The 13,590-nt window shown below is 42.3% G+C and overlaps 1 protein-coding gene across 1 annotated transcript in view; it reads right to left on the minus strand.

Moving 5' to 3' along the window:
• The window catches only part of RPH3A (rabphilin 3A), a 278,685-nt gene that overhangs the window by 31,916 nt on the left and 233,179 nt on the right, over positions 1-13,590 (minus strand). Inside the window, exons 13-15 of the mRNA XM_040419660.1 lie at positions 10,960-11,034; positions 9,034-9,143; positions 4,010-4,136 (exon numbers count right to left, since the gene is read on the minus strand). Coding sequence (XP_040275594.1) covers positions 4,010-4,136; positions 9,034-9,143; positions 10,960-11,034 — 312 coding nt within the window. The remainder of the gene's footprint in view (positions 1-4,009; positions 4,137-9,033; positions 9,144-10,959; positions 11,035-13,590) is intronic.

The raw sequence follows: 13,590 nt of genomic DNA on the forward strand, positions 1-13,590 counted from the left end.
CTCCGACCAAGAGGAAAAATCCGCCCCCTTTTTTGTCATGTCAGTAAGGGGTTTGACAACAGAGGAATAATTCAAAATGAACTTTCTGTAATAGTTCGCAAAACCCAGAAAGCGCATCAATGCCTTCTGATTCTCAGGAAGCTCCCACTCAAGTCCAGCACGGACCTTCTCCGGATCCATGCGAAAACCAGAAGCAGAGAGGAGAAAACCCAGAAATTGAATCTCCGATACCATAAAAAGACATTTCTCCAGCTTGGCGTACAATTTATTTTCCCGCAGAATCTGCAGAACCTGAAAAAGATGATCCTGATGGGTCTGAACATCAGGGGAAAAAATCTAAATATCATCAAGATACACCAATACAAATTTCCCCATTAAATGGTAGAAAATACTATGAACAAAATGCTGAAAGACGGCCGGAGCATTCATCAGGCCGAAAGGCATAACGAGATTCTCGAAATGCCCGTTAGGGGTATTAAAGGCCGTTTTCCATTCATCCCCCTCTCTGACCCTGACCAGGTTGTACGCGCCTCTCAAATCCAATTTGGAAAACACCTTGGCCCCAACAATTTGGTTGAAGAGGTCCGGGATCAGAGGAAGGGGATAGGGATCGCGAATCGTGATACGGTTCAGCTCCCTAAAATCTAGGCAAGGTCTCAGAGAGCCATCTTTTTTTTTAACAAAAAAAAAACCCGCGGCCACAGGTGACTTTGAGGGACGAATATGCCCCTTATCGAGACTCTCGGAGATATAAGTTCGCATTGCGATTCTTTCCGGTTGTGAGAGATTGTAGAGGCGTGCTTTTGGCAGCTTGGCGCCGGGAATGAGGTTAATGGGACAGTCAAACTCCCGGTGAGGAGGTAGCTCCTGAACACCGCTCTCGGAAAACACGTCCGAGAAATCAGAGAGAAATGATGGCACAGTTTTAGTAGACACCTCTGCAAAAGTCGCTGTGAGACAATTCTCTCTACAAAAGTCACTCCACTCATTTATTTGCCTTTCTTGCCAATCAATAGTGGGGTTATGTCTAGTGAGCCAGGGTAACCCCAAAACTAGAGGAGAAGGCAATCCGTTAAGGACAAAACAAGATATATCCTCCACATGAGTGTCACCTACAGCTAGCCGGATATTGTGAACAATGCCCTTCAGAGATCTCTGTGAGAGTGGAGCAGAGTCAATAGCAAAAACAGGTATATCCTTTTCTAATGTGCAAACCTGAAAACCATGCATGGCTACAAATTGAGTGTCAATAAGATTGACGGCCGCTCCACTATCGACAAAAATCTCACAAGAAATGACCTTGCTCTCTAGCGCCACCCTGGCAGACAGGAGAAAACGGGAACTGCAGGTCAGAGGAAAAGCATCAATTCCTACATCAACTTTGCTCAAAGTAGCAGATGAAGCAGAACTTGATGATTTACCTTTTGAGGTTTTTCTCTTATTATCGCTCTTAGTACAGTTCAAGAATCTCCTAGACGGACAAACATTTGCCAAATGACCTATGCCCCCACAACAAAAACACACCATACTCTGAGGACTAAATCCTCTTTTATCAGGGGCAAGTCGACCTAGCTGCATGGGCTCCTCCTCAGAGGGGAGCGAGACAGGATGAGACCCCTGCACACTGAATGAGTCCGCACCATTTCCCCTAGACTGACAATGGCTGGACAGAGAGGTCTTGTTTCTTTCTCTTAGACGCCTGTCAAGGCGTACCGCCAATGACATGGCAGACTCTAAGGACGTTGGTCTCTCATGGAAAGCAAACGCATCTTTCAATCTCTCTGAGAGACCATGACAGAACTGACTCCGGAGTGCAGCATCATTCCAACCTGAATCAGCTGCCCATCTCCGAAATTCAGAACAATAAAGCTCCGCAGACAGTTTGTTCAGGCATAAAACACGTAAGTTAGATTCGGCCAGAGCAACACGATCCGGGTCATCATATATCTGCCCCAGGGCCACAAAAAATCTCTCCACGGATCGAAGGGAGGGATCCCCTGATGGCAGCGAAAAAGCCCAAGTCTGAGCATTACCCCTGAGCAGGGAGATGACAATCCTCACCCTCTGCTCTTCATTACCAGAGGAATGGGGACACAAGCAAAAATGGAGTTTGCATGCCTCTCTGAAGCGAACAAAATTCTCACTGCCCCCGGAGAACGTCTCCGGAAGTGAGACCTTTGGCTCGCAACAGACTCCATGAGCCGGAGCAGAGCCCAATGCTTGGAGCTGAGTCATAGATTGACGGAGATCCGCTACTTCCAAAGAAAGACCCTGCATGCGGTCAACCAGGCCAGAAAGCGGATCCATGTAAAAAAAGGACGGTTTTGGTGGATTATAATGTCACGGCTGTATGTGAGCAACAAGATTAACACAGTAAAAAGAGGTACTGACCGGACCCAAACTAGGGAGGATAAAGGGTGACCCCTGTCAGACCCTCAAAGCTCTCCCTATGCTGCTAAAGCACATGCCCGGATCCAAATGGCGGAACGAGGCATGCCCACGTACCTAAGACTGATGACCACTGTAACCCCTACAATAGTGGAAGGGGCACGGCCACCCGTGCCCTGCTCAGTATATGGAGGGAACCGTGGCCATCTCAGATCCAGTCAGAAAATAACCAGGTACACAACAATGTCAGCACACTTAGCTGAAGGTGCTGCAGCCGCAGAGAAGACGGATCCAAGGACAGCTGGCAATATCCGGAGTGCTTGCTGCAGCAGAACACAGGTCCAGTGAACTGATAGCTACAAGTGAAGATACTCAAGCAAGAGCTACAACTGAAATGAGAAATATAATCCACGCCCTACAATAGGAGGAGGGGTGATTTAAAGACAGGGAAATCAACTGCATAAGGAACAGCTGGGAGGAAGGAAACAGAGAGTAAAGACTTCATCACAGGGGCGGAGAAACAGAGCAGTGAGAACTCCTCCTTACTCTAGTAGTGACATAATCACAGGGGTGGAGAAACAGAGCTGTGAGAACGTCTCAAAGCTCTGGTAGTGACAAGAATCCACTGAAGATTTTTCACTCTTAGACCAGTGTCAGGTGAGCATATTCAGTCTGTGAACCACGCTCTGTGTGGGAGCAGTATCTCCCAGAATAAACAGTGCTCCTATGAAGTGAACTTAATAATGATATAGGATGCTGTGAATTCCTTCCTTACCGTGAGTCTGCTGCACTGTAGTCACATAATGCCATGACTACAATTCAGTAGGCCCATAGTATGATAGGAATTCACAGCATCAGTAATCAATATGATCACGTGTTCACTTCGGAGAAGCAGTGTTCATTCCAGGAAATGCTGCTAACACAAGGAGCGTGTTTCCTAGATTGAATATGGAAACTGGCATTAAGTTTCCTCGAAATACAAAGAGGCACATTTATTAAGGCCGTTCTTTTAGACGCTAGTCTTAATAAAGCCCTGCACTGGAGTTAGGAAGAGGCGCCGTCCTGTACATAACTTCGGCAGATCCTCCGTCACTTCTAAATGTAAAAACAGGCGTAGAAAATGGTAAATGAGACCAGCCGGCCGGCTGGACCACATCCTTCCCCACCCATGCCACGACCCCCCTTTTTTTTAGACCTGGCATGAGAAGGGAGAAGAACCTTTGCGCCGCAATATGCACCTGAAATACACCTAATTGCGGTGTATTTCTGCTTAATAAATGAGCCCTTTTTTTATGCTGCATGCATCTTTTATGGTGGCTTTTTGTTCACACCTTTTTGACGTGCTTCAAATTGGCGCTTTTTCCCTACAGGGATGTATGTGGTCAGTATTTTGCAGCAGTATTTTTAAACCAAAACTGCAACTGGGTCCAAAAGATGAAAGAAATGTAATAAATGCAGTTCTTTCCATTATAGTTTTTTTCCCTGTAGGTTCCATTTCTGGATTTGGTTTACAAAATACTGATGGAAAATACTGATCAAAAACTGACCGTGCAAAAATGGCCTACAATATACAGTATTGGATGGAGGTCAAAATTATCAGTAAATGGCAAAAAAATCATACCGGAATAACGCGCTCCAGGCAAACATTGAAATTCTTTTTCACATTTGGTTTTAGCTTCTTCAAGGAAAATCTTGTCTCGCCAATAAATTCGTTGTGACCAAATTTGTCCTCATCGCAAACAGAAATTCTGAAATTAAAGTGACAATGTTTTTAAAAACTATAATAAAGAGTGCATGAAGAGGTTAAAAATTCTAGGGTATCATAGGGCATATAAATCTGTTGTGTAAGGCTACTTTCACACTAGCGTTTTTTGCAGATCCGTCAGGGATCTGCAAAAACGCTTCCGTTACAATAATACAACCGCATGCATCTGTCATGAACGGATCCGGTTGTATTATGTCTTACGGTATATAGCCAAGACGGATCCGTCATGAACTCCATTGAAAGTCAATAGGGACAGACCTGTTTTCTATTGTGTCAGAGAAAACGGATCCATGCCCATTGACTTACATTGTGTGTCAGGACAGTTCCGTCTCACTCCGCATCCCAGGACAGACAGTTAACGCTGCAGGCAGCGTTTTGGGGTCAGCCTCCAGAGTGGAATGGTGACTGAACGGAGGCAAACTGAGCGGATTATTTTCCATTCAGAATGCATTAGGGCAAAACTGATCCATTTTGGACTGTTTGTGAGAGCCCTGAACGGATCTCACAAACGGAAAGCCAAAACGCCAGTGTGAAAGTGGCCTAACATAATATAATGGAAATAGTAAAATTTCATGTGATAGATATGCATTTTCTTGAAAAGAATGGAAATTAAGATGTTATGCCTAAAGGGGTTATCCCGAGATTAATGTAAAAAATGAAATCATAGATGATATAGTACATGACAATCTATATGTATTTTTAACCAAGCTAGAACCAGCCCTGTGTACTCGGCTCAATTTATTTCTGACAGTCGATACATCTGATGACAGTTGAAGGATGGAACTGAGCATGTGTGTCCATCTCAGCAATATTATGGAGGTGGATGAAGAAATAAGGAAAGTTCCATTTTGTGAAAAATTTGCAACTTTTTTCAGTTTTAGCGAGGGGGTGTGGCCTCAGTTGTCCAATAGATTTACTAGAATTCAACACCAGAAATTATAAATTCTAGAACCAATCTATGCCAGCTCATGTAGTTAGCTTGGATTTGCTTTTCTGGTACACAGACTTCCAGAAAAGTAAGACATCTTAATATGTCTTAGGGCTGGACCGTGTCCATTTTGCAGTCCACAAATTGCAGATCCGCAAAACACGGATACCAACCGTGTACATTCATTTTGCTAAACGGATCGTCCAGCCCTCAATAGAGCAGTCCTATCCTTGTCCGTGATAAGGACAAGAATAGGACATGTTCTATTTTCCTTTGTGGGGCTGCGGAACGGAGTGCTGTTCACATAGAAGTCAATGGGTCCTCATCCAACCTACAATAAATGCGGCTCGTATGTGGAAACCGCAGTCGTGTGCATAAGTCCGTATTCCTGTGCACTGCTATTAAGACAGGTGTATGGAATAATTTCTCCCCATGGTCTTAAGTTACAATCTTTTAAAGGGGTTTTCCTATCTGCGATGTTGATGGCATATCGCTAGGATATGGTATCAATGTCAAATTGTTGTGGGTCCTACCTCTGGGACCCGTTCCCATCTCCAGAACAAGGCCCCTGAGTTGAAAGGAGAGTAGCTGAGCATGCTTGGCCACTCTCTGTTCACAGGCTGCATCTGCTATTTCCGGCAGCCCCACAGCAGTGAATAGAAAGGTGGCCGTGCATGTGCATTGTGCTCTCCTTCAGGTCGGGGGCCTTGTTCTGAAGATAGGAGTGGGTCCCAGAGGTAGGCCCTGCACCTATTGGACACTGATGATATATTTTAGAGATATGCCATCAATGTCTGAGATGGGAATGCATTACCCCAGGCCTGGGGGTGTCTGCAATTGTATATACACTGACGAGCAAAAGGGTAACAATGTTTTGAACTTTTGACTTTCAGGCTCCATATCTCACCATCCACTACAGCTTTGAACGTGAGACTACCATCATTTTACAGAAAATCATCTTGGCTATCTACATAAATTGGACTTGCAACTATTTAGCATATGATTAGTTATGCAGATTATTGTCGTGTAACTGCACTATTACTGTTTTGGTCCTAAAATTCTAAATTTTTATTTTTATTATTTTGTAAATACTCCTTTGGCTTTCAACCCTGCATGAATCCTTCTGGGCATGCTCTCAATCAGATTCAAGCATGTCTCGACCAAAATCTGTTCCCAGGTATCTTCTACACGTTCCCAATTTTGGTGCATACTGGTCGACTCACTTGGGTATGAATACAGCTTTTTGTTCAACTCTACCCACAAGTGTTCAATAGGGTTGAGGTCTGGGGGGCTGTGGGGGCCAATCCAGCACCTCTACTTCATTGTTATTTCTTCGCCAATCTGGACGTATGCTTTGGGTCGTTGTCCTGTTTGTACACTATGTCACCCTTTTCATATCCATAGTACTTGACTGTACGAAGTAACTCGTCTTGTAGGATACTCACATATAGGTCAGCATTGAGACCACCATCAATCCTGGTCAAGTATCCAACGCATTTGGCTGTGAAACAACTCCATATCATCAGGCTTCGTCCACCGAACTTGACAGTTCCTTCAATTTCTCGATCAGTCAGTGTAGTGTATTGTAATGATTTGTATTTTTATCATTTTGGTCAGCCATTCAAGTATTCAAGTAAGAGGAAGGTACGGTTGGCAAAGGATGTCAGGAGCAGTGCTAACCACCCTGTTCCTCGCCTCTTGGTAGGAGTGGGCTGGTCCTGCTTCCTGCCAGCAGGGGAAGTTCCAGTGTAGCTAAGGCTACTTTCACACTAGCGTTTGGAGCGGGTCCGTCTGATGTTTCATCAGACGGATCCGCTCCTATAATGCAGACGTTTGCATCCGTTCAGAACAGATCCGTCTGCATTATAACTTAGAAAAATTTCTAAGTGTGAAAGTAGCCTGAGCGGATCCGTCCAGACTTTACATTGAAAGTCAATGGGGGCGGATCCGTTTGAAGATTGAGCCATATAGTGTCATCTTCAAACGGATCTGTCGCCATTGACTTACATTGTAAGTCTGGACGGATCCGCTTGCCTCCGCACGGCCAGGCGGACACCTGAACGCTGCAAGCAGCGTTCAGGTGTCCGCTCACTGAGCGGAGCGGAGGCTGAACGCTGGCAGACGGATGCATTCTCAGCGGATCCGCCTCCACTGAGAATGCATTAGGGCCGGATGGCTGCGTTCAGGGCCGCTTGTGAGCCCCTTCAAACGGAGCTCACGAGCGGACACCTGAACGCAGGTGTGAAAGTTGCCTAAAGAGAGGAAGCACATGCCAGAGCTCCTACTCCTGGAAACGTTATATTATTCTATTGTGAGACCAACACTCCAGAGAGATCAGCCAATTCATTTTCCAGAAAGCATCAGCGAGACAAGACAGCAGAGTGATCAGTGAAATACAGCTTTACAGACACTACTGCAAGGTGAGGGACTACGGCTCATACACCCATCACCTAAACCACCACTAGGCCAGAGAAAGCTCAAGTCTGAAACTTACAGCAGACACCTGTAATCACAAGTACCTGCTAGTGTGAACATATATAGTCATCCAAACAGCCACCATATCTCCTCAGATGGTGCCACTGTACTTTATATTTGCTGCTGTTGGATGTACCACAAGTTATAGTTTGCGGTTAGTAAAAAGAGACTGTTAAATGTTGACTTCTGACCCGATTCTTCAAATTACATTTGCACTGCACTGATGCCCAGGAAACACAGGCCAGAGGGAGTACATTGTGACACAATACCTCGTCTGGGCCACTACAACTCCCATCCTTCGTACTGGCTCCTAAGGAGCTTGCTGCAGGAATACCATTTTAAATGTACAGTGGTCATCCCAGAATGAATAAAATCTTGTAAATGAAGGGACCACTGTATACCTGAGTTCTTATCTTCAATCATAATATAAAAATTATTAGGGATGAGCGAATCAACTTTGGATGAAACATCCGAAGTTCATTTGCATAAAACTTTGTTTTAATACTGCACGGAGCGAGCGCTCTGTACAGTATTAAAATGTATTGGCTCCGATGAGCTGAAGTTATTACTTTGCAAAGTCTCGCGAGACTTCGCATAATAACTTCAGAAATTGATTTATACTGTAAAAAAACATTTCCCGAACTCGGATTCGATTCCGAGGTACCACTTCGGCTCATCGGAGCCAATACATTCTAATACTGTACGGAGCACTCATCACTAAAAGTTATGCTTAGACTTTCAGTTTGCATGTTCCTTGTAAAGTTGGGTCATAAACCATTATGTTTGCTATTCTGGCTTACACATGGGCAGTCACTATACTTTTCCACTAGAACAACCTGTGGTCTTGCCCATTCTGCAGTATAATATAGAGCTGTTACAATGAGAATCTCTGAAGGAGATAGTGTGACCCTGAAGGAGTTAGTGTGACTAGGCATTACATTGCCCCCTCTAATACTTCCTTCATCCTGCTGTGGCCAACTGCAGGAGACAAGTACAGCTACCCATATCTTCTCTGGTAATGGAAACAGATTCCCACAGCTTTTAAAAACTGAACCTATGGTTATTAATTGATTACCGAAGGAGACCAATTTCAGAAAAGGTTGACCAGATGTCACAACCCCTTTAATGATATATCTCTATGTTGGAGCTAGAATTCCTGTGGATTAAAAACCCCAATGTAACAAGTAAGCAAAAGTAGCATATCATTGTCCTGTAGGAGTTCATTTATTCCTCACAAGTGCACGCAACCCACTTATAGTGGAATCCAAATGGAGCAACTGAGGAGTTGCTTGACTCTTGAGGCTGCTTCATAAATTTCTAATTATTCACAAAGTCCCTACTAATTGGAATAAGGAGTGCCGACCTCTTTACCAATATAATCAATACCTTTTAAGCCCTTCTATTTTAATGAGGATTAAAGCTGAGCTTAGTAACCTTTCACTGAAAAAGCTTAAGTGAATTATATGAGAGAACTTGCCTTAATGTCTTTCTCTGTAATTCTTCATCTGTGATTCCATGATATACCAGGGTCTCATTCCACATTGGATTGCGGGTGTTTCTGAGAGTTTTAGTGCGCAGTTTGTTTGCCTGAAAAATAAATGCCATCATAAAGGGGTTTTCCGCTCATAACAATAGATGGACTATCATTACGATATAACCCTCAGCACAGAAACTTCCACTGATCTGATTAAGAGTCACAGTTCCCTATTAGCAGTAAATATATATATATATATATATATATATATATACACACACACACACCATAAAGTTTAATGAAGTTTTCCGGTCACATAATAACATTTTTGTTTTGCCCAAACACAGAATATTTTTAACCAATATACAGTGCTTGTTTTAATGTCAGAACTTTCCTTTCCTTAATCTCAGCATCACTGCATCCTGGCAGGATGTTTACATGAAGAACTTCCTGTATTCATTATCTTCTTGCTACGCCTAATCTGCAGAGAGAAGGTCTAGGGGGCAAGCCCTGAGAAATATTACAGAGCAAAGTGTGCTGGTTTGGGTATTGGCAGGGAAAACCATAAGGGTGGAAGAAGATAGGGGATCACATAATGCTGTGGGGAAGTGGAGGGGAGGGTTTTGCCTGACTAGCTTAGAGGCTGACGGACAGCCTGATTAGCAATTTTGTCCTCCGCCCCCTCTGTTAAATTTTTTTGAAGGTGCACTGGTGACACATCATTTTAGTGGATTACTCCATCAATACCACCATTTTATCACAGTCCAGGCAAAGCTGGGCCTGCAGTGCATCAAGCCACTGCCATTATAGCCTGAGTGTCAGTTCCGTGTACTCACTTTTCACATGGTTGAAATTTTAAAATTCTTTGGAGGCGAGTGGTTAACTTGGTTAAAAAAAAATTAAAAAATTGCCCCCCATGGATTACTGCATCAATACCACCATTTTCTCACAGTCCAGGTAAAGTTAAAGCCTGCAATGCATCACACCACTGCCACTAATGCTGAGGGTCAGTATCCGCGTACTCCCTGAATTTTTTTAATTTTCTTGGGGGGGAGGGGGGTTAAATTTATTTAAGGCGCATCATAAATGTACATGATCACTGCATCAATTACGTGCAGGTTTTCATTAAAAAGCATAAAAAATAAACTAAAAGGGCGAACCGGAACATAAATGAATCTTGACTGGTTCGCTGATCTCTATTCAAAAAGATTTCAAAATCACCTATTCAGCAACTTTATTATATAATTCCTCACCATTTTCAGTATCTCTATATTTAGAACTACGTAATGCTCTGTGACCAAAACATTCAGTTGGGTGCATGGACTGCCAGAGAAGGTATTCAATTTAAGAAGAGGACTGTGTCTAGTCATAAATTAAATGCCTCCCTGCGGGTGCAGGCCCTATCAAGACCAGCGTAGCACATGCTGATCTTGATAAATCAGGGCCACAGAATCAGCAATACAGAACTTTCTTCTGTCCAGAAAGTATGAGTCTGGAGTCCAGAGGTTCAATTCACAGAGCATTGACTAGACTGTATACAACTATAGCAAACTCTTAGACCAGAGAGGCATCCATTTTCAGCCTCTGAATTTATTCATGGCAGTAAAATATAGTTTGTTGATGCATGCTTATTTAAGGAGAAAAGGAGCATTACATAATCAGAGAGCAATAGGCCACCCATTTCATGTACAAATGATGTCCTCCAGAGGGTGCAGTTTAAATCCATCTGCCCTCATAGGATAAAGCAGACATCCACTAAGATTATGTTCCACTAAGACTTTTAGAGTATACCACTAAGTCTCATAGTCTTGCACCTTCAACTGGATCTATGATTATCAGTCAATGGCTATATCTATTGAAAGATGGGACCAGAAAAGTATTTCAATGCATTAGTTTTTTTCAAAATAGTGTCAATCATGTTTATATTACCTTACTGGCTCCAGGCAGAAGATGCAGCTTCACATATGGGTCAGCTAAACCGTTTGAGTCCATTGGTTTTAGTCCCTAGGATAAAAGTAGGTAATCAAGTATTAATAACTTATCAATAACCATGTGAGGACAGTACATGTTTGCCATATATTTAGAGTATGAGTAAATTCTCAGTAGTTGGGAAATCTAGAAGTTAAGGTAGTGTCTGGTGCCTGATGGCCAGTTGCTGGCTGGAACAGGAAACAATATAGGGACTCGGTGCCGGTCTTCTTAGCGGAAAATTTTTAAGTAAAGTACGGTATATGGGGAAGACTAATTAAGACTGGTGTTTCATACTCTAGTCTTAAGTGCACTGGAGTAAGAAAGGTGCAAAAATGTATTAATAAATTAATAAATTTGGCGCATCTTGGGATATCCTAAAGACAGTCTATGCCTGCTATGAGCAAGCTTAGATTTACACTATAATTTGCACCAATTTCTTAAGATCTAATAAATCTGTCAAAATTGCTTAGCAAATTGTGTGTTAATATTTTTTTTTTCAAAGCCATCTTCAAGTGCTTTTTAGGGGTCAGATATTCCTATAACTCCAGTCAATGCTTCAACTCACCTAGAGAGGACGAGTTAAATGCTAAAACCTTTACAAAGTTTCACTTTATTTATTTATTTATTTTTTAACTTTTTGTATGCATATCAGTATGTCAGTCAGCAGTACCACTGTGCAAAGAATACATGGGAAAGTCAATAATAGTCACTGCTTTTCTGTTTATTTTACTTCACTTCCTAAAGTATACTGTACATTGCTTTTGAGAATTGCTGGTAAGGGGACTTTTTCACAGGCTGAACAATACTGGATCCTAATCACTGGCCCATTTTAAACATGCTTCCAATCACCCGACTGAGCAAATACTTTTCAGATAAGGGTATCTTTTATACTGCACCAAAAATTATAATTTTCAGCAGCACATCTCCTAATGCAATCGGTGATATGCTGTTGACAAATGAAATCTGTATGGGGATGAACGATCGTACCAATAATCCCAATGACTGCTGCAAGTAAATCCTAGAATTTCTCATCAATATCTAATTAGTGGGGATCTGACTTACGACACCCCCACTAATCAGATGTTACAAGAGGCCACGACACTTTGGTAAGCGTTGTGACCTCTTCCTAGGCCAGCGATGTCACGTTCATTGGTCAAATGGCCTTTGGGCAGCTCAGTCCCATTTAGGTCAATGGATCTGGACTGCAATACCAACCCCAGCCAATATACTGTACAGTGTACGGCACTGTGGGGAGGCCAACAGCTGATCATCAGGAGTGCCTGATGTTGGACCCCCACTGGTCAGATATTGATGACCTATGCTGAGGCTAAGCCATCACTGATAAACTTTCTGAAAACCTCTTTAACAAGGGGTAGTCAACTTGTTATGTTATCACTCAGCTCTTGTAAAAGGAACCTTAATCTGTTGAATTTGTGAGAATGGAATTCATTGTGACAATAATGCACAGGTAATAACTGCAGATGTTCTTGTCATACAAAACGGTATGGCATTTTGCCAAGGGTGGGGGGGTCAGAATATTTAGAGATGGTTGTGTGAATTGGTATCATGCCTAATTAAGGCCTCTATTTTAATCATCATACTAAAAATAAAATGCGAGAAGAACACCGGCATTAACCACTTTGAGGTTGTTTTTATTCTAAAAGCATACAATATAGCTGTGGTAGAAAAAGATACAGAATATACAGATTATTCGGCAAGGCATTGAAAGTGATTTTGCAATACAAAAAGATAATATATTTATCTGAACACTAGCGGAAAGCAGAAATCAAATGAGCATTTAGGGACGTTCATTGAGGGTCAGACATAGTAGTAGAAGAACCCTGTGCCAATATAGTATGTGGGCCACTTGCCATTTAATAGTTAATTTATCAATCCTCATTCTAGTGTTCCTTGTTTTTTTTAATAGGACTCTCAGTTCTTCATCTAAGAGATCAGAATCTATTAGTAAATTTTAATGAGCAGAGTATTGTGTAAGAATTTGTGAATGCGATTGGGTAATAGATCGCTTGTCAGGCAACCTCCACTGTGCTGTGAACGATACCTGTTTACACTATACAGTGATTTAGGTGTGTACATCAGCGAAGCTAAATCATTATCGCTCGTCGTTCAATGCTTTTACACTACTCGATAATTGATCACTTTCACTCAATTGTATATATTTTTTTTTAAGTAACTAGCTACTCGTGTAAAGAGGCCATTAGTATCTTTTTTGTTGTTTTTTTTTTAGTGGCATGGGCCGCCCTTGCCCACAAGGCCCCTGTGCATCTGCACTTACTGCACCAGTGGTATGTTGGAAACTGGGTTTGTTTTTTATTTTCTAGGGAAAATGTTGCCTGTGATTCATGGCTAAGCTGTCAAAAAAAGAAGGTTGGTTGCCTGATGAAACGTATTTGTAGGCTAGATGTGACACTATGCTACTATCTATAAAGAAATGTCATTAACAAACAAAAAGAACATAAACATAATACCTAAACGTGTCCAAAAAAAGATACCTAAAAAAATTAAATTAACTCCAGCACATTTTTTTTTATCATGGATGTATTGGCTCCAATAACACCCTTCATCATC

This window comes from Bufo bufo, chromosome 2 (genome assembly GCF_905171765.1).
Source record: "Bufo bufo chromosome 2, aBufBuf1.1, whole genome shotgun sequence".
Taxonomy (NCBI): Eukaryota; Metazoa; Chordata; class Amphibia; order Anura; family Bufonidae; genus Bufo; species Bufo bufo.